This window comes from Cucumis melo, chromosome 1 (assembly GCF_025177605.1).
Source record: "Cucumis melo cultivar AY chromosome 1, USDA_Cmelo_AY_1.0, whole genome shotgun sequence".
NCBI lineage: Eukaryota > Viridiplantae > Streptophyta > Magnoliopsida > Cucurbitales > Cucurbitaceae > Cucumis > Cucumis melo.
The window spans coordinates 5,215,378-5,241,427 of NC_066857.1; the positions used below are offsets into that span (position 1 = coordinate 5,215,378).

Consider the following 26,050-nt stretch of genomic DNA (forward strand, 5'->3'; position numbering starts at 1 on the left):
CTAATTTTTGGCGAGCACCTTATTCCAAAGCTTCAAAAAGATTTCTTGTACATGAAAGAATTTTTTTGATTGACATTAGGTATTCCACTTCAGGAAGAAAGAATCTTCAACAACTCTTTCATCTTTTTTTTTTTTTTTTTTTTTTTTTTGAAGAGGAAACAAGTCTCAACATTATTAATGTTTAAAAAGATAGAGACAAAAGTTTATAGAACAAGAGGGTTATACAATGAGTAAAGAAAGAGAGTCGGATCGGATCGCAAGCATGCTTAGACATCTCAACTAGGTTGACACCCCCTTAGCATCCTCATCATATCCATAATGCGGAAAAGAAAATTATCCTTTCTCTAGGCTGATGGTAGCCAATACAAAGCCAAGATAGCCAAGATAAAGTAGTCGGCCCATACAAAACATAAAACAAAAACAAGATCTGAGATACATTAGAAAAGCAGTCCTCATTTATGCTAGGATCGGATGGAAGCAAAAGAACTATTAAAAAATCAGTTCAGCAAAATCTTCTGTAGAGAGTAATCCTGAAAAATTTTGGAAAAGGAACACCATGATGTTGCATTCAGGCGAGTAGATTCAAAACGGTACATCCATGGAAGGCTTGTCATGGAAAAACCCTCTGATTTCTTTCAAACCAAACTTGCACATCAACGAAGCTATCTTCTTCTTCAAGGTTGGACCAGCAATGATTTGGAGCATATTCTTCTAAAAATGGTTATCAAAGACCCAACAAATATTGAAGTTTTATGCGACGGACTGATGTCCAGTTTAGGTTACCAAACAACATAATCCATAAGAAGATGTTTACTTTCTTGGGATTGTTTGACTGCCAAAGACTTTTAGCACAGAGATATCCACAGGTGAAGATGTAGAGAGGTGATTAACCAAGGACTTTACCGAGAAGGAGCCATTTGTTTCAAAAGACCAAAACCTTCTTTTTGGATAGGTGGTTGTGGCTTAATAAGGACTGGAATTCTAAGATTTCTTCATCATCAAGCAGTCTTCTGAATAAAAAAAATGGACCAAGAGCTGGTGGAAGAGTCCCAGTGATCTGAAACAAAGCCATTTGATTTGAGTGCAACCCTAAACAATCTTGGAAATTTACACTCCAGGGAAATTCTTTCCATCCAAGGGTGTTGCCAGAAAAGGATTATGCTGCCATCACCTAAATTGAAGAGTGCCAGTGCATCTATTTTACGCCATTGTCTGGAAATGCTAATCCAAGGCTTCTAATGCCGAAAGTTTCTTTTCCACTTGTATACCAATTAAAGGTGCTGCTTCCATGGATGCTTCTAGTCACTTGACACATAGTGAATTTTGTTCAACTAAGAAGCGCCAGCCCCACTTAGACAATAATGCCAAATTCTTGTGCTTCAACTTGCCCAAACCGAGACCTTCATCCTTTTGAGATTTAGTGACATCATCCCATTTTGCTAAGTGATCCAACTTTCCTCCCTTGTTTCCTTTCCAAAAGAACTTCCTCACAAGTCTTTCCAAAGAGCTTAGAACACTTCCTTCTCCATTTTTCCAGCTTTCCTTGGACTTATCAATAATAGGCTGACAGAATAGAGAGCTCTTTGGGTATCCACCCAAAGGAAGACCAAGATAAATTAAGGGAATGCTTTCCACTTTGCAATTCAGATTATTAGTTGTTGAAAGAATCTGGCTGTCCTCGACATTGATACCACAAATGGATGATTTCTCCCAACCAATCTTTTAAGTCCAGAACACAATTCAAAAACGAATAACGTTTTCCTAAGTTTTCCAGCATCACCTCATCAAATTTACAAAACATTATCCCTCTAGTGTTCCACGATAGAATCTTCATCCCGTCTATTTCTTCCTTAGATTAGTTCAACTCCACAGGCTGCTAAGAATGGGATCAACTCATGGGGAAGCTTGTTGCTTGTCGACTTGCACATACTCTTTTCCTAAGGGGAGGAAAAAAGCTTAGTAATGTCTATACTGAGAGAATCAATATCCTTTAAATCCTTTGTCTCTGTTTGAAGCTCCTCTTCCTCTAATAATTCAATTTCTTCCGCGTAAACTGATAACTGATGCTACATCCAGGGTTTCATCTTCAAGATTCTCCTCTTTTGTGATTAATTTGGATGAAGTGAAGCAAGAAGTACCTCACACAAAATTAATGTTTGAGCCAGGGAGTTTGAAGGAGGATTGGGGAAAAGTAGTGCTAGATGAGGGAGATGATACCGATCTGTTACAAGCAAAACCTGGAATTTGTATCTTCACATGGCTTTCTTCCAATAAGTCAGAATTAACCAGGGTCGTTCAAGCATTGGCAAAAGAAGTTTTCCCTCTGATAAAGAATTTTGAGATGGTCTTGAATTGCTGAGGTTTTTTCTGAAGTGTGAGGGAGTGACTTTCTTTACGAAGGAACTTTTCTTCTTGGATATAGCTGATAAATTTGGCTAAGAACAGAGAACAGAGGAAGAGGGAAAAGTGAAGCCACCAGAAGAAGGGTGTAACTTTGTCTCCTCCTCGTTCCAATTAGCATACCAATTTCCCTGTGTAATAAGTTGTTTGGGGCCTACCATACATGAGTCATCTTGTAAAAGGGTAGCTGAATCATTATGTTGAAGGGAATTTGAAGGGTTATTAGGAAGAGAACCGTTTCTTAAAGCATTATGAGCCAGCTGCCTCTCTAGTCTCTTCTCTTTCTTCAAATTCAGAAACTCTCTCTCTTCCAGCGGTGCCTTTTCCTCTTCTACACGTTTGAGATGGCCAGCTGCACAGTGTTTTGAACTTTGCAGTCTGATATGTATCTTCTTTTTCGGCAAAGGACCAAGGACTTGGCCAACTTCCGGCCGATCAAGTTCATCGCCCCCAAGCTTCCTGAGAGCCTCAAATGGATTCCTTGAGATGGATGGAGCATTTTGATTAAGGAAATCCTAGTTATCCGGTGGGCCATCAACCTGAAAATCTTCATCAATGACCACCATGTTTAATCTACATAAATCAATAGGATTGGAAAATTTTCATCTTTCAAAACCTAATTTCATATCAGCAAGTCAAATGGGTTTGAAAAGTCCACGAATAATAAACGCCCCTTGGCTAATGGAGGGGCTCGATCATTTGAAAATCACCAAAGTGTAAGAAAAAAGTACCTTGGTTGAAATATGTTATTTCTAATGTCGTTGGCATGAAGCCACATTGGTTTCTTTTTACTTGAATCTTTGCTTTGGAAACATTTAGTAGATTGAGCGTTTCAATAGCGATATTTTACAGACCTCCAAAATGATTTCCCATAACTTTGAACGTCTAATTGCTCCCATAATCAAGAGGGTTTTTTTTTTTTTTATCTTAATCCATCCTCCATAGCCTTCAATAATTAATGGTCTGCTATGTTTACTTTTGCTCCATTTCTCAAACTTAAAATGAAAAAACCCATTACTTGCCAAAACTCTTCTTTGCCAACAAACTCTTCTAGAGAACCTTCGGTCAATTTAATCAAAATGTTCTCGACAAACAATGGATTAATGATTGTTTTTTTATTGAAAAAAATCCTCCAAGGTTTTTCTAATTTCCTTCCAATCATCAAACACAAATAATCTTGAAATAATCCATAAATTATCAAAGTCTTCTTTAGAAACTTATGGATTTGTTATCACTCAATGTTGAGTTGCACTTTGATTTTCTGAGGTCAGAACAAGGGAAGAAGTACTCTATTTTACCAAGTCCGGAACAAAGGATCCATTAAACTTCACCATTTTAGCATAACTTGCCTTTAGTGACTCGAAAGGAAGTGTGAGGAGGTCTAAAGATGTTTCTTGTACCATTTCAAATAATCGTGCTTCATCAAGAAACTTTCAACATTTTGTGAAAGGATACCCAACCCTGTCGTGAGACACTTGAACAAATATAGATGAAGGATTGTCCTTTGTTCTTCTTTCAAGCTACCCACCTCATAACCCAACCTACTTTTGACATAAATTTTAAAGCCTTGTACTTCCAAACTCATCAAAACCGTTTCAAAGAAGAAAAACCATTCTCAAGGCCACACAAGAATTCTAAGATCTCCTTCAAAAGCCATCTAAGTTGAGTGTTTGATAACGTCAAGATCTTTTGGGCTTCGAAGTCTTCAATAAGGAAGTATTCTTTGTCAAACCAAATATAACAAAGGGCGTTCACTACTTTGTAGCTTTCTACTTCCATTATCTCCAAAAACCAAACTGCCACTTAAAAGGGATGGACGAGAAGAATAGGCGCTATGAGACTCGTCAGAGAAGAAGGAGAGAACGCCGGAAGAGAATAAGGGGGCCGGAGTGTGGCTAGGGAAGAAAAGAAGGAAGGGAGGGGAGAGGAGAGAGAACTTACCAACCTTTCTTCTCAATTAAAAAAAAAATAGAAAATGCGGATGGATTGTGCTCTGAAGAACTGACCTGTTTGGAAAAGAATGGGCTTGAAGATGGGCAGAGTTTGATTCTAAAAGATCAAGATCAGGCTTACCAATTGCGTGGAAATATAGGGCCACCCACTCATCAACCTGTGGAACTTTATTCTAATGCAATCGTTTTTGTTTTCATTATTCCTTTTTTCATTATTATTTTTTGATTTAATAAGAAACCAGTGTTTATTAAGGAAAATGAAAAAGCAACCAAAAGGACAACACAAAAATTTACTAATCTTCTTTTACATTTATAACGTGCATTGAACACACATTTTACCGACATGCACAAGATTTACCCAGAATATGAATGATGATACCACTGAAACCTGAATGACAACAACTGTACTGAAAAATATCATTAACTTACACAGATTTCCGAAACACAGAGAACACTCTGAAGCATCAAACATCTGTACCAAAAAAGGACATAGAATAAGTTTTCCCGCCGAACACAAAATATAAATTGTAATATAAAGGACAAAGACATGCTAAGAAAAAACGAAATCGTTCAATCACTGAAATTAACTCTTTTTTTGTTTTGGTAAAGTTTGTACTGATTTAGTATTAAGGGAGCTATTGTTTTATGCTTTTATCTGGTAAAGACCCATATTTTGTTTCGTTTTCTTTATGAGAAACAAAGGATATTATTCAAGCAGCAAAAAAACCTCATACTATTTTGAAATTTCAAGACCATTTCTACGTTAGATTGTAGTCGGGAGGGGATTTTTCTGTTATTATGTTTATTGTAGAAAGTTGTCAGTCTTCTAACTTTTCAAATTTCAACGAAAAGTCTACAAGTCGTGTAAAAACAATAGATGTATGTGTGCTATGACGACCTTACTCGAATATGATCTGTTCTATAGGTTGTACATCTATGTTCTTGAGTGCTAAGATGTGTGTGCGCACTTAAATGGCATTAGCAGTAGAAACTCTATAAGGTATTGAACACAATGAGAAAACCCAGTAGTAAGAATTCAATCTGAAGCAGCACTAGTAAATTCTCAACAAGTCAAGTATAGTGCCCACGGGTTGTCTGTCTAATTAACAAAATGCATCCAACTTCCAACTAATACCATAATGAGAAACTTACAGAGCATAACACCCAAATTCTTGGCAATGATAGCTTAAATTTCTATACTTTGCACGCCAGAAATGAATAGATTTTTCGCTGGCAATATATTTCAATATAGAATCTGCAAAAGAAAGAACGAGAATTTAATGTTTAGCAGATTGTCATGTGCCATCAAATGAGTACTTTGAAAGCGAAGAATAAAATGCATTGATCATGACAACATCTATTGGTTGCAGGCACATAAAAAAGAGAGAATAATAACCCAGTGGCGAAAGTCTCCAGATACAAAGAGCTACTAGGAGTTTTTCACCTTTCACCTCACTAAATTTTAAGTCCCAATTTCCAACAAAGTTTACCAATAAGCTAGATGTGTAAGAGCTTTGAATTTACTCCCAATATATATCCTTTTCTTTGCTTTATAAAAGTATGGTTCCTCATTTATTATAAAAGATGTTAAAAGAAAGTTCCACAGAATTACCATACAATAGTTAAAACACAGAAACAAAACCGTCATTATCACCTGACATCTCTATTTCTCCAATACATTTAGAAAAAGATGGTAGTGAGGCTATTTCTGCTGCTTCATCAAGGCAACTGTTTTTTATGATTGACATGGCAAAAAGTACAGATCATAAATACAAGATGAATCAAGAGTCTGAGAAGGAACACATCATCTTATCAGGTAGGTATACCTTTGCAAGTGCCTTTCCCAATATATCTGCTGCCAGTCAACTGGCTGGATAGCATCAGTTAGCTTTGACCATCGTAAGTTGAAATTCTTCTTCCATGCTAAATTAAAATTAGAGGACCTATAAAGTTATACACGCACCATTAAGGCTTATCTTTCTTCCCCAATATTTAATCCCTCATTTTCCCACAACCAAGAAAAACAAGATGCTAAACTATAATATGCTGAAATTGAAAAACCTTCTGCGCTTCCGACCATCCACAAGGCAACCATTATCATACTCATCCTCATTCTGGAGCTCAAATGGCCTGCTTGAGGAATACTTTTAAAATTCAGTGCACAGTTAAACTCTTTTTCTTAGAATGGAAATGATTGAAATGATCCTCTTTATTAATGATAATAAATGAGATTAATGCTCAAAGTACAAGAGAATCATACTAGGAGTAAAAAGGAGTAAAATGACTAAAAGATCAATAAAAAAAACAATACAAACAAGCCAAACTTCTCTAGATCTCAAGCCAAAAAGGAGAGAAAAACTACAAAGAAATAACTTCAATTAACACTTGAAAATGGTTGTCACTGAAGTGATGTGTCATTGGTATGTCAGATTCTCATTGAATGCATTCCAAATGTTCAAACAAAGGTTCAGACTAGAAAATAGTTGGCATGTTCGAAAATGGGTGAAAAAATAGGTGAAATTTGATGGAGTATCGTGTAACTCAACATCCTAACAACAAATCAATGGGATAGGAAACATTCATTGAAAGTTCAATCAGGAAATTCACTCACAAATACTTAAAGATCATGCCAATACAAAAGTAATAAATGAAGTTTTTTTTTTTTTTTGGTTAATGGAAAAATAAAGTTTCTTTCAGGAAAAAAAGAAAAGAAAAAGAAAGAAAGAAATAATACAAGAAGGCTAACTAGGACCAGAAAGCACAAACTAACAAAGAGAAGGCGCTATAGAAAACAACATGAAGGACCTTGTAGCCTACGAATAGTTCCAGCCCCCATATCTAATCAATATTTACAAGTAAGGCACTAAATCTAGCTACAAACAAAACCTCCTCCCATATCTACCCTAAAGATTCAATTATGTCTTCTCTCCATCCAGATGCTCCAAAGGACTGCAAAGGAAGGGAGGGAAAAAAGTCACCAAGCCTCCATAAAACCCTTTTTACTAGAGAAGAATAAAGCAAAATGTCCCGCATCATCAGGGAACACTCCCCTATTACAAGCCAAAGACCAAAAGCCTCAAACAACTACAGTCCCAAAATTGTGCAGGCAAACTGTTAACTGCAAAGCAGATGACCCAAGAACCAAAATACGTTCATACCAAAGAATACACGTCACAACTGCGGACCCAAGAAGAAGAAACGAAAGAATGACTCTAAATCTAATCCATAGTATTAATTCACACCCTGTGGCCTGTGCAAAACCTTTCATGAAAAGAATTTGAACTCCTTGGGAATATTAACCTTCAATAACAAAGAAAACAAAGGGGAGTAGATGGACAAGGATTACAAAAAAGGTTAAAGAAGAAACCACGAGAAACCTTTCAAAGGATCAAGAAACCAATAACACATATCCCAACTCCATGGCAAACTAGAATATTCTCCAACAAAGGTAAGCTGCTGCATCTAGAGCTTCTCTAATGTATTGAAGTATTCCATTTAAGAATGACACATTTTAGAGCAAATTACACTTTTCAGTCTCTAAGATTTGGAATCAGTTTCTGTTTGGTAGGTTTAGAAAATAGTTCAAAATAGTCCTGGAGATGATTTGACTATGATGTGGCGGTTTATTAAACTCATGCTATCGACACGCTAATTTCTTGGACCACGCACACAAACAAAATCGACTAAAGAAAGGGTTTCCAACTAGGGCTCCATTTGGGATTGTTGTAGCTTTTAAATTAATTGTTGTCAGCTGTGCTTTTAGAATAATTAGCTGTGAAAAGAAGTAAAATAATGTTTGGTAAATTTCAGCATAAACTTGAAAAGGTAGGTTATAGTGTTTGGTAAATAAATACAAAAACATCTTATTTTAGATAGAATAACTAAAATAGACTTCTTACCAACTTTGTTTTTTGTAATTTAAAATTTAAAATCATTATTTAGAGTGAAAAAAGAATTGCAAAAAGTCTTCGAATCTGAATCCCAAAGAGAAACAAGAAAACTCACTAAGGACCGGGCCTCACTATGAATCTCTCTCTACACCACAAAACACTATTGTTCCTCTCCCCGAATATCCCACACAATGTGCACACTCCCGTAAACCCAAAAAAACAACCTTTCTCTTTTAAAAGCAGATGGAGAGGAACTCCCCGGTCGTCAAACAATCATCACCTGGACGAGCAAACGAAAATCAAACTTCTAAAAGAAACCATTCCACAAAGATCTCACAAACGAGCACTTCCAAGCACTTCCAAAGAAGGTGATTCCGGTTTTCCTCCACCTTCCAAAAGAGGATACAACAAAAAGGCCCTATTAACAAAGGCCTCTTTCTCAAAAGCCTATCCATCACGTTCACATGATCAAGCAAAACTTTCCACGAAAAGAACTGGACTTTCCTTGGATTCTTATCTTCCATAAAACTTCAAAGACCGACTCGACAACAGGAGAGAGATTCAATAAAATCCAGGAGAATGACTTAAAAGAGAAGCCCTCCTAAGGGATGGGGCTCCAAACACGAACATGCCTCTACCAAACCCTAAAGTCAAAATCCTCAATCAAGGAAAAAAGAGAGGTCACCTCCATTGTTTCCTTATTGGACAATGACCAACGGAAACCAAAGGAGAAAGAAAAATAATTCCCTTACTGATGTAGTAGGAATAAGGTATTATAGTCAAATCTTTAATTTATTAGGATCAGGATTAGTTTCTTTGGTTTATTAGGATTAATATTAATATCCTTTATTAATTAGAATTAGGATTAGAATTAGTTTCTTTTATTAACTAGGATTAGGATTAGTTTGCTTTTCAATTATAAATAGAGTACTTGTCTTCTTGTATTCACAACTTTTAAACATTAATAAAATTCTCTCATTTGCTATACATCAAATTGGTATCAGAGCAGCCGTCTGAGCCAATGTTGATTGCTACTAGTGGAAGACCGAGAAACTCTTCATGACGTCAATCACAAGAGGGAGCTTTGTGAGTTATGCTCGTTGGTGAACAATACACATCTAACAAGGGGAACCCTTAAAATTAAAAAATAAAAAAAAAAAACCAAAATTCATCGACATTTTGAAAGAATGGACTATTATCGATCAAGGAAGAGGTTAAAGAAAAAATATAGTTGTTGGTATAGGCAAGAAAGTCAAATTTCCTCCCAAAACTAGTATTTTAATTCTGATTCAAGTGACTCAGAAGAAGAATTCCAACACAATAATTTCTCAATTTTCTCAAAGAACCTATCATTACCCACATTTGAAATTTGATTATAGTGATTCTAGCAATTCCAATGAAGACTCTAATGCAATCTAAGACTGAATAACAAGATGATATTATCAACAAAGAGCCTGACAATCCAATCAAACCAGTTTCTCAAGAAATCAATGTAAGAATTGAGAGTTAGATGATTCAGAAAATGATTTAGAGTGTAAAAGAAATTATTATCACCAACATCAAAGAACAACCATGAATCATTCCAACAAAAATTTGGAGGTCGAACCATTTTCATGAAAACAGAAATATTAAAAAAAAATCTGTCAAGAGAACTTTCGAAAGAGGATGAATGAAATTCAGATTCATAAAAAAAAAATCAAGAAAGGCATAAGTATAATCTTCAAGTTTTTTCAAGAAACAGTCAAGAATCACATTTAGTCACTCAAGAAGTCGAGAACTCATCCAAATGGGCTGTGAAATTATGGAAAAAATAACGGAGTAGAAGAAAAGAAAAAATCAATTGAAGCTGAATATGAGAGAATTTTATTGATTATCAAAAGTTGTGAATACAAAAGACAAATACTTTATTTATAGTGAAAGCAAACTAATCCCATTCTAATGTTAATCCTCATCCTAATTAATAAAAGAAACTTAATCCTAATCCTAAATAATAAAAGAAACTAATCATAATCTTAATAAACCAAAGAAACTAATCCTAATAAATTAAGGGTTTGAGCATAAAACCCTATTCCTACTGCATCCTTTCTATCTCTCCCAAAAAAATCTCGTCATCGAGTTTTAAAATGAAAATGAAGATAAACGTAAAAAAGTAGGCCAGTCAAATTGAGGCATCTTGAAACATCCAACATCAAAAATATCCAATTAGGAGGGTTGTGGACATTAAGGTTAATTCAAAAAAAGGAAATTGGTGAAAGAATCGTGAAAGCATCCACTTCGTAATGTCGCTTCTTCTTCCTTCATTGATTCTTGTGTAAATTGTGATCCATCCAGAATTAGTGTAGCCCAAAATTCATTTTCATCGCCTTAGAGAACTATTTCTTCATTTTCGCTTGCAAAAACATCAATTTTGATTTTTCATTGGTTCAATTTCCTCTAGGACACTGTCGACTTCATCTTTTTTCTCTAAAGTAGGTAATTCGGTTGCTCCCTGTTTTTTGTTGTCAACAATTTTCACTTCGATGCTTAGTGTTCTGATCATATTTTCTTTCATGTTTGAAATTTTGGATGGTTTATTCCCCAATTTTTCCTTAACTGTCAACGTTGTTTTCTCTTTCAAATTAGGTTGCACAATCTCTAGATTGAAAATGCTTTCGTCGTTTTCATTTCCCATAAGTGATTTCTTCTTCTTTGCGGTTTATACCGTAATACTCCTGCTTCTTTGAGTTAATTTCTTCCCCATCTTCTTTACTCGGCTCATTCACTTCAATTGTTGGCATGGTGTTTTTGTCACATCTTCTTTGGTAAACTTGCCTTCTTGGTCATTCGTGGATAATCAGTGGCAAATTTTGGACATATCTCGAAGGAATTTGTTGTTGCATGTTTAGATCCTGTCTTTGTTAGGAGTAATTGGTGATTCTTGGTTGATTTGTTCCGATTCGTGGCCGTAGTAAATCCATATTTGTTTTCTAATTGATCAAGTGCTAAGGATATGTGTTCAAGTAAACAAAAGACACCGTCGATAGAGCTTTCGATTGACTGCAAGCGTCTGGTCAATGTCTTCGATGATAGTAAGGTTGCTTGCTCCGCCTCTTTGAAGGTTGTCACGGGGTCATTGCCGACAAGCCTTCTTCACGCCATCAGGTCCAAGTTTCTTGGAGCTTTGATACCAATTCGTGTATACCAAATGAGAGAATTTTATTGATTATCAAAAGTTGTAAACATAAGAAGGCAGGTACCTTATTTATAGCAAAAGCAAACTTATCTGAATTCTAAATCCTAATCCTAATCCTAATTAATAAAAGAAACTTAATCCTAATCTAAATAATAATAGAAACTAATCCTAATCTTAATAAATTAAGGATTTGACCATATACCCTATTCCTACTACATCAAAAAGGTAGAGAGGTCGAACGGGAGCTTGCGGTAGAAGAAGAAAATACCCAAGAACAAAATTATTTGAAGAAAAATGAAAACCTAATTTCAGTTGACTACCAAACGACAAGGTCGATGCCATATCTCGAATCAAACACTTTTGGATGATTCATCGGCAAAGCAAAAGAGAGAACAAAATTTTCAACCAAGAAGGAAGATGAAAAAGATTGTTTGGCTAATGAAGGAAATAATTGGAAGACAGTTGACATCCCATTCACAATCATTCACAAGATAGAAGAAGATGAAGCAACATTGCCAGATGGACGACTTCGTGAAAATTGTTCCCAAATTTCCCTTTCTGACACGACCCAAAAGGCACATTCCCAAACCCAGTTCAATAATTATTTTCACAATTCATTCATCCATTTTCCGTTTCTTCACCCAACCCAGATGACCCACTGTATTCCAAACAAAATTTTGGTCTTCTCAACCCAGGGCCCACACAATTTGAGCCAAAATCATCTACAGACCCCACTTGATTTTGAAGTCCATCTATCATCTGGCACATATCGAAACCTATTGAAGAAACAAAATGGGCTTTTATTCATTTATGAGAAATCTGCATATTCTTTGACAACAAAGTTCTTTTTTACCACATTAGTTCTAGGATTGATTGGATATTATTGATGTTGGATGTTCCGAGATCCCTCCATTGGACTGGCTTACTTTTCTACTTTTACCTTCATTTTCCTTTTAAGAATTGAGGACGAGTTTTTTTTAGGGATTTAATAATATACTTTTCAATTATAAATAGAGTACTTATCTTTCTATATTCACAACTTTTAAACATTAATAAAATTCTCTCGTTTGGTATACATCACTTATTGAACCAAAAAGTCCAACACTCAGACAATTTTTCAAGGACAGATGCAATAAGCGAGGAAATGCAAAAGAGAATGGGTTTGTAATGTAATCCAACCTAAGCAATTTAGGGATCCCATCAATGCCAAACAATTAAGAATGAGTTTGAAATGTAATCCAAAATCCATGTTTGGGCCGAGTGTTTTAGACCCGATTTGTAATACTAAACTTATTCCCTTTTCACACTTTTATACCTAACCCTCTTTCCCACTGTTTTGACGTTTCGCGATCTCATTCCCATTCCACCCTCAATTCGACATACATTCCAACACCCCTCAGATTCCTGTAATCTTGATTATATTCCCGTCTTCCAAACTGTTAGACCCCCAATCAAGTTAGTTTACCAAAGAAGGAATAAAAAATAAATAAACAATAATAAGTAACTGAATTAGTTAGCAAAAGGGGTTAGCAAGTTAGTTAGAAAGCACGTGTTAAATGTGATAAGGAGAAGTCGGCAAATAGTTGTGTATAAATAGATAGTTAAAGGTAGGAAGAAGATATGAAAAATTTAGTGTAAATCTGTACTTGAATCTTGAGAAGCAAGATCAAGAGATTGTAACAGAATTGATATCTCATCAATTCTAAGAGTGAAATATTACTGAAATAAAGAAGAATATTCTTGAAAGGAGTCCTATCAAATTGGTATCAGAGCCGTGATCCGACAAAATGGTCCAAACCAAAATCGAGGAGAGACTCGAAGTAATCGATCAAGAAATCACACTGATGAAGAAAGAACTCGGGAAAATGCCGATCATCGAATTAAGCCTAAACGACATTGCGAAGAATATGCAGACGATGCGATCACAGTCGGATAAACAAGAACAGATGTTGTTGATGATAATGGAAACCATAGCCAAAGATCGAACCACAACCAGTGAACGAAATGAGGAACCAAATGCGCACACGTCTGTGACAAATAAAGGAAAAGAGAAAGAAGCAACCTCCAGCAAATTGGCCATATCGGGCCGAAATAATGCCGACGATCGAAACGAAGGAAAAACGGAGACTGAAGAATTTACGCCGGACCGGAATAAATTCAAGAAAGTTGAAATGCCCATGTTCGCCGGGAAGACCCAGATTCATGGCTTTTTCGCGTCGAAAGGTACTTTCAGATCTATAAACTTTCCGATTCTAAGAAAATGTTGGTTTCCACGATTAGTTTTGATGGTCTTGCCTTACAATGGTATTGATCTCAAGAAGAAAGAGAAAAATTCCTTAGCTGGTCAAACCTGAAGGAGAGATTATTAGTAAGGTTTAGATCTAGCAGGGATGGAACAGTATTAGGAAAATTCTTACGGGTCAAACAAGAAACTACAGTCGATGAATATCGGAACTTGTTTGATAAACTAGTCGCGCCATTAAGTGATGTCCCAGATTCTGTTGTCGAGGACACCTTCATGAATGGTTTGTTTCCATGGATAAGAGCAGAAGTGGTATTTTGTCGACCGAAAGGATTGGCCGAAATGATGGAAGTCGCGCAGCTTGTTGAGAACAGAGAACTCATTCGAAATGAAGCCAATTTGAATGGCTTCGCGGGCGGGAAATATCCTCCACAGAGTACAGCGAACAACAGAGGGACGACGAACACTATTAACGACAACAAAGGAAATACTACCTTTCCAATGCGAACCATCACCCTGAGAAGCTCCAATAACACCGAAATTCGTAAAGACGCCAACTCAAGAAGATTGCCCGACGCAGAATTTCAAGCTCGAAAAGAAAAAGGGCTTTGCTTTAGATGCAACGAAAAATACTCAGCTGATCATAAATGCAAAATGAAAGAACTACGTGAGCTGAAGATGTTTGTTGTGATAAAAGAAGGCGAGGAATATGAAATAATTGAAGAGAATACTGCCGAAGAGAAAACACTAGCAGTATTGCAAGTAGAAGAAGAACAGAAAGCTTTTGCGGAATTATCCTTAAATTCTGTCGTTGGATTAAATGATCCTGGCACAATGAAAGTTAAAGGTAAGCTTCAAGAGAGAGAGGTGATTATTCTCATAGATTGTGGGGCTACTCACAATTTTATCTTTGAGAAATTAGTAAAATCATTTCAATTACAGTGTTATACTGGGATCGGGAACAGCAATACAAGGTAAAGGTGTATGTGAAGATGTAGAAATTCAATTAATGAATTGGAAGGTGAAGGAAGAATTTCTACCGCTGGAACTCGGAGGGGTTGATGTTGTGCTGGGTATGCAATGGCTACATTCACTGGGAGTAACAGTAGTTGATTGGAAAAACCTTACACTTACGTTTTCTAGTGAAGGAAAACAGATTTCGATAAAAGGGGATCCTAGCCTTACTAAATCACGAATCAGTCTCAAGAGTATGTTTAAGACTTGGCTTGATCAAGATGAAGGATTTTTGATCGAATGTAGAGCAATACAAGTTTGTGAAGAGAACGAGCAGACTAATACAGCAACTGTAATCCATGAAGCTGAACCCCTACAAAACATGTTGAAACAATTCGGAGATGTTTTTTACTGGCCTGAAAAGCTTCCACCAAGAAGAAAAATTGAACATCAAATACATCTCAAAGAAGGGACTAACCCAATAAACGTTAGACCTTATAGATATGGATTTCAACAAAAAGCAGAAATGGAAAAACTGGTGGAGGAAATGCTAACTTCAGGGATTATTAGGCCAAGTAATAGCCCATTTTCAAGCCTGGTACTGCTGGTTAAAAAGAAAGATGGCAGTTGGCGTTTCTGTGTCGATTACCGTGCAGTAAACAACGCTACAATTCCGGATAAATTCCCAATACCAGTGGTTGAAGAACTATTTGATGAGTTAAATGGTGCAACCGTGTTCTCAAAGATAGACCTCAAGTCAGGATATAATCAAATAAGAATGGTTGATGAGGATATTCCAAAAACAGCGTTTCGCACTCATGAAGGTCATTACGAGTTTCTTGTTATGCCGTTTGGATTAACCAATGGTCCTGCCACCTTTCAAGCCTTGATGAATAACATTTTTAGACCATTTTTGAGAAAATTTGTTTTGGTCTTCTTTGATGATATCCTGATCTACAGCAAAAATGAGAAGGACCACGTAGAGCATATTGAAAAGGTCTTCCTCACATTAAGAAGACATGCCTTATTCGCCAATAAAAAAAAGTGTAATTTTGGTCAGCAAAAGATTGAATATTTGGGGCACGTTATATCAGGGGAAGGAGTAGAAGTAGATTCTGAAAAAATCAAAACAGTTGTGGATTGGCCATGCCCAACAAACATAAGAGAAATCCGGGGATTCCTTGGATTAACAGGCTACTATAGAAAATTCGTCCAACATTATGGGTCGATAGCTGCCCCTTTAACTCAACTCCTTAAAAAGGGTGGATTTAAATGGAGTGAAGAATCCGAAAAAGCCTTTTAAAATTGAAGTCTGCAATGATGTCCCTACCAATATTGGCTTTACCTAGTTTTGACTTCCGTTTGAAATAGAAACAGATGCGTTCGGTTTTGGAGTGGGGGCTGTGCTAGTTCAATCAAAGAGACCCATTGCCTTCTATAGTCATACACTATCCATGAGAGATAGAGCTCGGCCTGTATACGAATGCGAGTTGTGGCTGTTGTACTATCTGTACAAAGATGGAGACCATATCTACTGGGGGCGAAATTTATTGTAAAAACAGATCAGAAATCACTAAAATTCTTGCTGGAGCAGAGAGTTATCCAACCACAATATCAAAAATGGGTGTCTAAATTACTTAGATATTCATTTGAAGTGGTTTATAAACCAGGCTTAGAAAATAAGGCAGTCGATGCCTTATCAAGAAAACCATCAGACATACAATTAAACGCCATGTCAGCCCCGTATTTGGTGGATTTGCAAGTCATAAAAGAAGAGGTGGAAAAAGATGAGAAATTAAAGAAAGTGATAGCCAATTTAAGTGAAGAAGGAGAAGCTCAAGCCAGTAAATTTACGCTAAAGAATGGCCATCTGCACTATAAAAATCGACTGGTAATCTCAAAAACTTCGTCCTTAATTCCAGCAATGTTAAATACTTTTCATGACTCAGTGGTAGAAGGACACTCGAGATTCCTAAGAACATATAAAAGACTAGCAAGTGAGCTATATTGGGAAGTGATGAAATCGGATGTCAAAAAACACTGTGATTCCTGCATAACTTGCCAACGTTACAAAAGTTTAGCCCTATCACCAGTCGGACTGTTAATACCACTGGAAATACCTCATCAAGTTTGGAGCGACATCTCTATGGACTTCATTGATGGTTTACCTAAAGCAAAGGAATGTGATGTAATACTCGTTGTAGTAGATCGGCTCAGCAAATACAATCATTTTTTGGCCCTTAAACACCCTTATACAGCCAAGTCAATAGCAGATATTTTTGTAAAAGAAATAGTCCGATTGCACGGATTCCCTTCCTCCATTGTTTCCGACCGGGATAAGATATTTCTCAGCCACTTCTGGAATGAATTATTCAAAATGGCGGGTACTAAACTCAGGAAAAGTACAACATATCACCCACAATCCGATGGACAAACGGAAGTGGTAAACAGAGGCTTGGAAACTTATCTTAGATGTTGTTAGGATACCGGAACTTCTTAGGGAAATCTTTGATTTAACTTGCCAAAATGTCAAACAAAATACAGCCAGATTACTAAGACTAGTTCTCTCAGGAAAATACTCAAGAACACAACAAAATAAAACAAACTATCCGTTCCTGCACTACTACACCACACAAAACAAAGCATGCCCTCTACATCCCACAAAATGGCTTATTTATAAGTCCGGCCCTTCTGCACAGCAACGGTCTTCTGCCCTTTCTTCAGTCTGCCTTACTTCTTTCTTCAGGGGGAGCAGCCCACCTTTTGCCCGACATTTGTCCTTTGTCCTGCCTGCTCCCTTTTTCCGTTCCACTATTAACTAACTTGTGGTCCCCCCTCCCCCTTTGGCTGGTCCCATCTCCTTGCTTTCCTCACCGTTTCCACGTGTCCCCTTGTCTTTCTTCCTTCTGTTATAGGTAAATAAAATTGGGGGTCTAGCATCACTCTCCTCCTCTAAATCCACCTTGTCCTCAAGGTGGAACTCAGGGAATTGTACCTTCAAATCAGCATAATTTTCCCAGGTGGCTTCGTGCGGGGGCAGTCCCTTCCAGTGTACTAGTGCTTCCAATTCCTTTGTAGCCTGATTCTTTCGATAAGCATAGATTTCCTCCGGTTGAGTGATCCACTCATGACATTCGTTGACATATGGATCAAGGGATTGGACTTCCTTGATGTTCCCTATTGCTTTCTTAAGCTGAGAGACATGGAACACCGGATGAATGGCTGCATTGCTAGGTAGTTCCAGCTTGTATGCCACGGTCCCAATTCTTTCTAAGATTCTGTAGGGTCCGAAGTACTTGGGAGATAGTTTTTCATTGCGTTTCTTTCGAAGGGACGTCTGTCGGTATGGTCTCAGTTTGAGGAACACAAAATCCCCGGTTTGAAACTCCACATCTCTCCTTTTTAAGTCTGCGAATTTCTTCATCCTTTCCTGGGCCACCCGTAGGTGTTCTTTCAATGCTCCCAATACAACATCTCTGTCTCTTAGTTGCTGGTCCAGCGTGGAATTAGGTGTTTCCATCTCTCCGTATTGGATCAATGGTGGTGGGAGTCTCCCGTAGACTGCTTGGAAGGGGCTGATACCAATTGATCCATGGTATGTTGTGTTGTACCAGTATTCGGCCCAGTGCAGCCATTGGCTCCATTCTCTTGGCTTTTCCCCGCAAAAACATCTGAGGTAAGCTTCTACGCTTTTGTTAGCTACTTCGGTTTGTCCATCCGTTTGAGGATGATAGGAGGAATTTCGGTTTAATTTAGTGCCAGCCAGCCTGAACATTTCGGACCAAAAATGGATGAGAAAGATTTTATCTCGGTCTGAAACTATGGACTTGGGAAATCCGTGCAATCTTACAACTTCTTTGACAAACACTTCGGCCACGGTCCTAGCAGTGTATGGATGTTTCAGAGTGAGGAAATGTGCATACTTACTCAGCCGGTCTACAACTACCAGAATCACTTCCCACCCGTGTGATTTGGGCAACCCTTCGATGAAATCCATGGAGATATCACTTCAGATGGCGTCTGGGATTTCAAGAGGCAGCAGTAACCCGGCTGGAGAGAGAGCAGACGATTTATTCTTCTGGCAAATCATACATTCATCACAGTATTTTTGAACATCCTTCTTCATTCCCTTCCAATACAATTCTCCGGCCATTCTTTTATATGTTCTAAGGAACCCCGAATGCCCTCCAAACACCGAGTCGTGGTAGGTGTGCATAATGGTGGGAATTAGTGTAGAAGTTTTGGATAGGACCAGCCTTCCTTTGAACTTTAGTATTCCTTGATGGCAAGTGTAATGTGGGATTTCTATGCCCTGTTCTTCTATCATTAAGATGATCTCTCGCAGGGCTGGATCCTTCCTGACTTCTTTCTGAATTACTTCCACATCCAACAGAGCCGGGGCTGTTAGTTGGTTCAAGTGCGTCGTGGGTCCTATTCTGGACAAGGCATCTGCGGCTTTATTCTCCAATCCGGGCTTGTATAGTACTTCAAACGAATAGCCGAGTAACTTAGCGATCCATTGCTGATATTGTGGTTGTATTACTCTTTGTTCTAGCAGAAACTTAAGTGATCTCTGGTCCGTTTTCACCGTGAATTTTCTCCCCAACAAATAGGGTCGCCATCGCTGGACAGCCCACACCACCGCTATCAGTTCACGCTCATACACTGGTCTAGCCCGATCCCGCATACTTAAGACTTTGCTGAAGTAGGCTACCGGTCTCTTGGCCTGAACCAGCACTGCCCCTACCCCAAATCCCGATGCATCAGATTCGATTTCGAAGGGCAAGTTGAAGTCAGGCATTGCCAATACCGGTAGAGTCATCATGGCTTTCTTGAGTTGTTCGAAGGCTGCCTCTGTTTCCTCCGTCCACTTATATGCCCCGGCCTTCAACAGCTGTGTGAGAGGCGCCGATATACTTCCATAGTTTTTCACGAAACGGCGGTAGTAGCCTGTAAGCCCCAGGAATCCTCTCAATTCCCTCACATTCGAAGGTGCTGGCCATTCCTTCACTGCGCGGATCTTTTCGGGATCCACCTCAATGCCCCTCATCGAAATGTAATGCCCCATATAGCTGATCCTTGTCTTCGCAAAATGGCACTTGTCGAAGTTGGCATATAATTCGCTTTCTCTCAAGACTTCCAACACCACTTCAAGGTGCTGTCTGTGCTCCTCCATCCCCTTGCTGTAAACCAGTATATCGTCGAAGAAAACAAGTACAAATCGTCTTAAGAAGGGCTTGAATACCTGATTCATCAAAGCTTGGAAAGTTGAAGGGGCGTTGGTGAGGCCGAATGGCATTACCATGAACTCATAATGCCCCTCGTGGGTTCGGAATGCTGTCTTTTCGATATCTTCGGGGTGCATCCGAATTTGGTGGTATCCGGCTTTAAGATCAATCTTGGAAAAGACATCTGCCCCATTCAGTTCATCAAAGAGTTCCTCCATGACCGGAATTGGAAATTTGTCAGGAACCGTCACATTGTTCAGCGCCCTGTAGTCCACACAAAATCTCCAACTCCCATCCTTCTTTCTAACTAACAATACTGGGCTGGAGTAAGGGCTTGTGCTTGGTCTGATAATACCCGAAGTGAGCATCTCATCCACCAGTCTCTCCATTTCCTCTTTTTGTTGGTGTGCGTACCGGTATGGTCTAACATTGACTGGATCGGCTCCTTGTTTTAGGTAGATGTGATGCTCTATTCCTCGTTGGGGTGGTAGTCTGTTCGGTCGTTCGAACACATCACTGAACTTACTGATAATTGCAGTCATTCTTCCCTCCTCTGTTTCGGTGAATTGGGTGTCTGGCTCTCGGTCTTCCATGTCTTCTTTTTCCAAGGCTCGACACTCCACCAGGTATCCCTCTTCATCCGTATCCCAGTTCTTTATCATTCCTTTGAGGCTGATTTGAGTTTTTGTGAGGCTCGGGTCCCCTTTGATGGTTACCTTGTTGCCCTGTTCAAAGAAAGTTAGTATCAGATTTTTCCAATCAACCTCGGTGGTTCCTATCGAATGTAGCCATTGCATTCCCAAGATGGCGTCGACTCCTCCCAGCTCCAAGGGCAAGAAGCTATCCGTGACCTTACAATCTCCTAGCCACAGTTCCACCTTATCACACACACCCTTCCCTTTTATAGATGTACCCGACCCCAGTATCACTCCATAGTTGGGTGTTTCTTTCATTGGCAGCTGTAACTTTTCCACCAATTTCTCAGCAATGAAGTTGTGGGTAGCCCCACAATCTATCAGGACGACTACCTCTTCTTTTCCCAACTTCCCTTTTACCTTCATTGTTCCCGGATTTGTTAGGCCCACCACCGAGTTGATAGACAATTCTATGTTCAAGTTTTCCACGCCCTGTACTTCCGGTGGTTTTATCTCTGTCTCGGCATCGAAGTATTCTTCCTCTATGATCTCTAACTCTTCCCCATTCTCCTTCACTAGTAACATGCGCAATTCCTTGCTGTCTTTAGCTTTGCACCGGTGCCCTGCGTAGTACTTCTCCCCACATCGGAAACATAGCCCCTTCTCCCTGCGGGCTTGAAATTCGGCATCCGTCAGCCTCTTCGTTGGCCCTTCCCGTCGGTTTTCCCCAGTCGCTACTTCTCTCAGCGTGATGGTCCTCATTGGCCAGCCGCCTGCTGTCGCGTTTTCATTCGTTGTGGAGGGGTTTACATTACGCGTATTGGTTGTCCGCTGGGCCACCTTGCTATCGTATGCACTGCTCAGCCCGCATTCCTTCCGGACCATCTCTCTGTTTTCTATCTTTAGGGCCATCTTCATCATTTGGGCCAGCCCAACGGGCTCCCACGTCTCCACTTCTGATTTTAACCATGGGCTCAAGCCATTCATGAATGTCTCTTCTAATACCACCGGTTGTAGAAATGCTACTGGCGCCAAATATTTGTCAAACCGATTCCTATACTCCTCCACTGTCGTCTCTTGCTTAATGGTAAGGAAACGCCCCACCAGTGTGCCGTCGCGGATAGATCGGAATCTCACTAACATCTTCTGTTTCAAGTCTTGCCATCCTTTAAACGCTTCTCTCTCTTCTTGAGACCTGTACCAGTCCAACGCCGGCCCGTCGAAACTGATGACAGCCACGGTTAGTTTCTCTGAATCAGATAGGTTATGTATTTTGAAGTACCTGTCGGCTCGGAATAGCCACGAGTCCGGGTCGGTCCCCGTGAAAATCGGCATTTCTACTTTTTTAAACTTGCTCCGATCCGTCGCCGGTCCTTCCTCGGTCTTTCCTTCAACCTTCGGGTCATTGGAGATGGCGGTTATGGTCGTTTCTTCAACCTGGGTTTTGCTCGATGAGCCTTCAACCACCTGCTTACCGGGTGAGTCGTCCCGTAGGATGCCTTCCAAGTATTTCAATATCACTTGTTGCTGTTGGTATTGCTTGTCAATCTGAGCATTCATCTCAGTAATCGTTTTTGACAGAAGGGAAACGTTTTCCTCCATCAAGGGTAGTTTCAGGATTCCTTGCTCCACCATGTCCAGTCTCTCTTCGGTGCTTCTCGTCATCGTTGTAGGTTTTCCCAGGTAATAGTGCTCTAATACCAAATGTTAGGATACCGGAACTTCTTAGGGAAATCTTTGATTTAACTTGCCAAAATGTCAAACAAAATACAGCCAGATTACTAAGACTAGTTCTTCTCTCAGGAAAATACTCAAGAACACAACAAAATAAAACAAACTATCCGTTCCTGCACTACTACACCACACAAAACAAAGCATGCCCTCTACATCCCACAAAATGGCTTATTTATAAGTCCGGCCCTTCTGCACAGCAACGGTCTTCTGCCCTTTCTTCAGTCTGCCTTACTTCTTTCTTCAGGGGGAGCAGCCCACCTTTTGCTCGACATTTGTCCTTTGTCCTGCCTGCTCCCTTTTTCCGTTCCACTATTAACTAACTTGTGGTCCCCCCTCCCCCTTTGGCTGGTCCCATCTCCTTGCTTTCCTCACCGTTTCCACGTGTCCCCTTGTCTTTCTTCCTTCTGTTATAGGTAAATAAAATTGGGGGTCTAGCAGATGTTTCTGTAATGAACGTCCAAGAGAATGGATTTTATGGCTGTCGTGGGCCGAGTATTGGTACAATACTACTTATCAGAAAGCACTTGATATGTCTCCATTCCAAGTGGTGTACGACCGTAAACCACCAACCTTGTTGTCATACGGAGAAAGAAGGACTTCAAATTCATCGATAGATGAACAGCTGAGAGAACGAGATGTGGCATTAGATGCATTACGGGAACATTTGTTGTTAGCACAACAACAAATGAAATTATATGTTGACCGAAAAAGGCGACATGCTGAGTTCCAGATTGATGAATTGGTGTTGCTTAAGATTCGTCCATATCGACAAACCACTTTGCGAAGCAAAAGGAATGAGAAGTTATCATCTCGGTATTTTGGACCTTACAAAATTCTGGAAAGAATTGGTGAGGTAGCTTACAAATTGGAATTACCAACGGATGCGGTTATTCACCCTGTTTTCCATGTCTCTCAATTAAGAAAATTCGTGAGTAATCAGACGAACGTTTTGCCTACACTACAACACGTGACAGAGAAGCTTGAGTGGCAATCTCAGCCGGAAGAAGCTCGAGACTACAAACGGGACAAATCTGGGAAATGGGAAGTGTTAATCGCTTGGCAGAACCTATCGAACTATGAAGCTTCTTGGGAAGACTATGATGAAATAAAAAAGCTGTATCCTAATCTACACCTTGAGGACAAGGTGAATTTAAAAGGGGGAAGTAATGTTAGACCCCAATCAAGTTAGTTTACCAAAGAAGGAATAAAAAAAAATTATAATAATAAGTAACTGAATTAGTTAGCAAAAGGGGTTAGCAAGTTAGTTAGAAAGCACGTGTTAAATGTGCTAAGGAGAAGTCGGCAAACAGCTGTGTATAAATAGATAGTTAAAGGTGGGAAGAAGATATGAAAAATTTAGTGTAAATCTGTAATTGAATCTTGAGAAGCAAGATCAAGAGATTGTAACAGAAATGATATCTCATCAACTCTGAGAGTGAAATATTACTGAAATAAAGAAGGAAGAATATTCTTGAAAGGAGTCCTATCACAAACATCTCCTAAGTGTCAGGCACACCCAATAGTTTGAAACGTGGTGATCAAGGCAGAAATTTGCCAAATGAAAACCAAAAAAATTGGTGGAGTTTCTCAGGGATGAACGTTAAATCTCTACTCTCATAATTGTTGAACTTGAAAAGAAAATTAAGGGGGGAAAAACAAACAAAAACAAAGTTTTCCACTTTCCAGTTCAAATTTTAATGCGATATTCATGCAGACTGAAATGAAACCATATAGATAAGATCACCTCCAGCCATGTGAAATAACAAGAGATTACAAGTTAATTAGGGAGGGAAAACGTACATTCCAGATTGTAAATTGTGTAAAGCCAAGGGCGGCAACTGCAAAGCCAGGGTATCCAACAAGTCAGGAGGAAGGTCGTAGAGAGCCGGTGGAACGTCATCCCCTGAAAGTAAACAAGAACAACGGATGAAGAAAACAGGGAAGAGAAACGAATCGGGAGTAGGAACGGAGTATCAGTAATAGAAGAAGTATGGAGATGATTACTTTGAACAATCTCATCTGTGACTAGGGCGATGCATAGAGAGAGAAGCGAAGGAGCTTCCGCCATGAAAACTGGAATGAGAAACAATGAAGTTGGAAATTGAAATGGTTTAGTGGTCAGTGAAGAGTTGAAAGATTTGATAATATAATTACCGGAGGGAGACGTCAGTGGGAGTTACTCTCACCGTGCGATGTCGTTGTTGTCGATTTTCGGCTGAATTATAAATTAGAAAAGAAAAAGAAAGGAGGGGTAAAAAGATATCTTCTAAATTTACGTTTAAAAAAGAAAGTGATTTATATTTTAATAATCAAACAATGTGTAATTGGAATGAAAGTCCCTTGAGAACCATTGGTAATAATTGTTAAATGTGTACATCGATGGGTCATTGTTGTCGTACTCAGTTGATTTAGTTTATTCAAATAGTATCATTATGGATATGACTCAATTTTTATGAGTTATAGACAATATGATCTAAATCATTTGCATGGAGAGATGAGAGAAGTGGTATCCTATATAATGAATTTATATAAAATTGACCCATGGAACCACTCAACTTGATTGTAATTGTCAAGTCCATAGACACAACATGCTCTTGAGTGTTAAGAATGCGACCATGGGGTTTTAGTGGAGTGATTCACAAACAATGAAGGTTGGTGTCAAACCCCATCCCGAAGCACCTCTTCACTAGGCCCGAGATGTAGCGTGAAGTCGACCAACATCGTTCTTCTTCTAACAATGTCTGTCAACCCTACTTTACTCGTAACTCTTATCTAAATCCTTTATGACGACTTTAAACATAAAATGCAGAAGAGAAAGTCTAACTTGAAATCAATAGTTTAAATCTTTTACAAAACATCTTCAGCTTTACCCAACCTTTGGACAACCTGTTCACTGTCTTACGTAGACAAAACTAAGTTTGGAGTTCCAACCATGGCAACACAAAAAAAAAAAAAAAACTCAACAAATTCAAACCCTCATCCTAGTCTATTACAGACAACGGCAACTAAGCCCTTTACTAGCTTAGTTACAAATTATCATGCGTGCATGGAATGAGATGTACAAAAATCTATTCAAACTTCTAGCAGAGTAGACATAGCTTTAACAGGCGTCAGAACTATGATCTCTACTTGTAAAGGAAATAAACATTAAAAGGATGAGCTATAAAGTCCCGTGAGTGATAGCTTTTAAAACAAAGCATGATAATGAAAATTTTGAGCAAAATATACATAAACTTAGCAAAGTAGTTTTCTTTTCAAACTTAGCTTTTAACTTTCTCTTTTCTTTCTTTCTTGCTATACCTTGAACTCTTTGTATATATGGGAAAAACTCTAGGCATGGAAGCTTTATCCCTCTATACAATACCTACGAGACGAAACTATAATCGTCAGTAGCACCCTATCTCGCTATAGCTATCATGAGATCGAAAATTTTAGATGTTTGTAGAGGCCCTCGTCTTTTACCTAGTCTATGCGATGGAAACTATAGGCATCTACTGGATACCCTCATCACACAACCTCTGTGACAGGATAATCTCCCCCATATGGTTACTATCAGATCAAGACATCTCGGTATAGACTTAAACATATTCAGAAAATTCATGCTAAAACTTTAACTTACTTAAGTTAGCATGCTTATAAAAAAACTCTTGCATTAAGCAAATCTCAAATCTAGCTTTGCTTTAAATAATCTCTTTGTTCAAATATTTATAGAAACTTAGCATTCAAACAGATTCTCATAAATTTCATATTTTAAGAAACAAATTTCATTTTAGGACTTTAAACTCAATCATGTTTTCTCATAACTCATTTCTAAACTTGAAACTCATGATTTGTAAATAATTT

General features: G+C 38.6%; 1 protein-coding gene across 1 annotated transcript in view; it reads right to left on the reverse strand.

Moving 5' to 3' along the window:
• Window positions 1–24,418, reverse strand: part of LOC103500467 (uncharacterized) — a 44,216-nt gene extending 19,798 nt beyond the window's left edge. Inside the window, exons 1-8 of the mRNA XM_008463767.3 lie at window positions 24,394–24,418; window positions 24,212–24,280; window positions 24,008–24,110; window positions 6,414–6,482; window positions 6,179–6,295; window positions 6,007–6,080; window positions 5,505–5,607; window positions 4,782–4,824 (exon numbers count right to left, since the gene is read on the reverse strand). Of these exons, the coding sequence (XP_008461989.1) occupies window positions 4,782–4,824; window positions 5,505–5,607; window positions 6,007–6,080; window positions 6,179–6,295; window positions 6,414–6,482; window positions 24,008–24,110; window positions 24,212–24,275 (573 nt within the window). The 5' untranslated portion in view covers window positions 24,276–24,280; window positions 24,394–24,418. The remainder of the gene's footprint in view (window positions 1–4,781; window positions 4,825–5,504; window positions 5,608–6,006; window positions 6,081–6,178; window positions 6,296–6,413; window positions 6,483–24,007; window positions 24,111–24,211; window positions 24,281–24,393) is intronic.
• Between the last annotated feature and the right edge of the window lie 1,632 nt (window positions 24,419–26,050).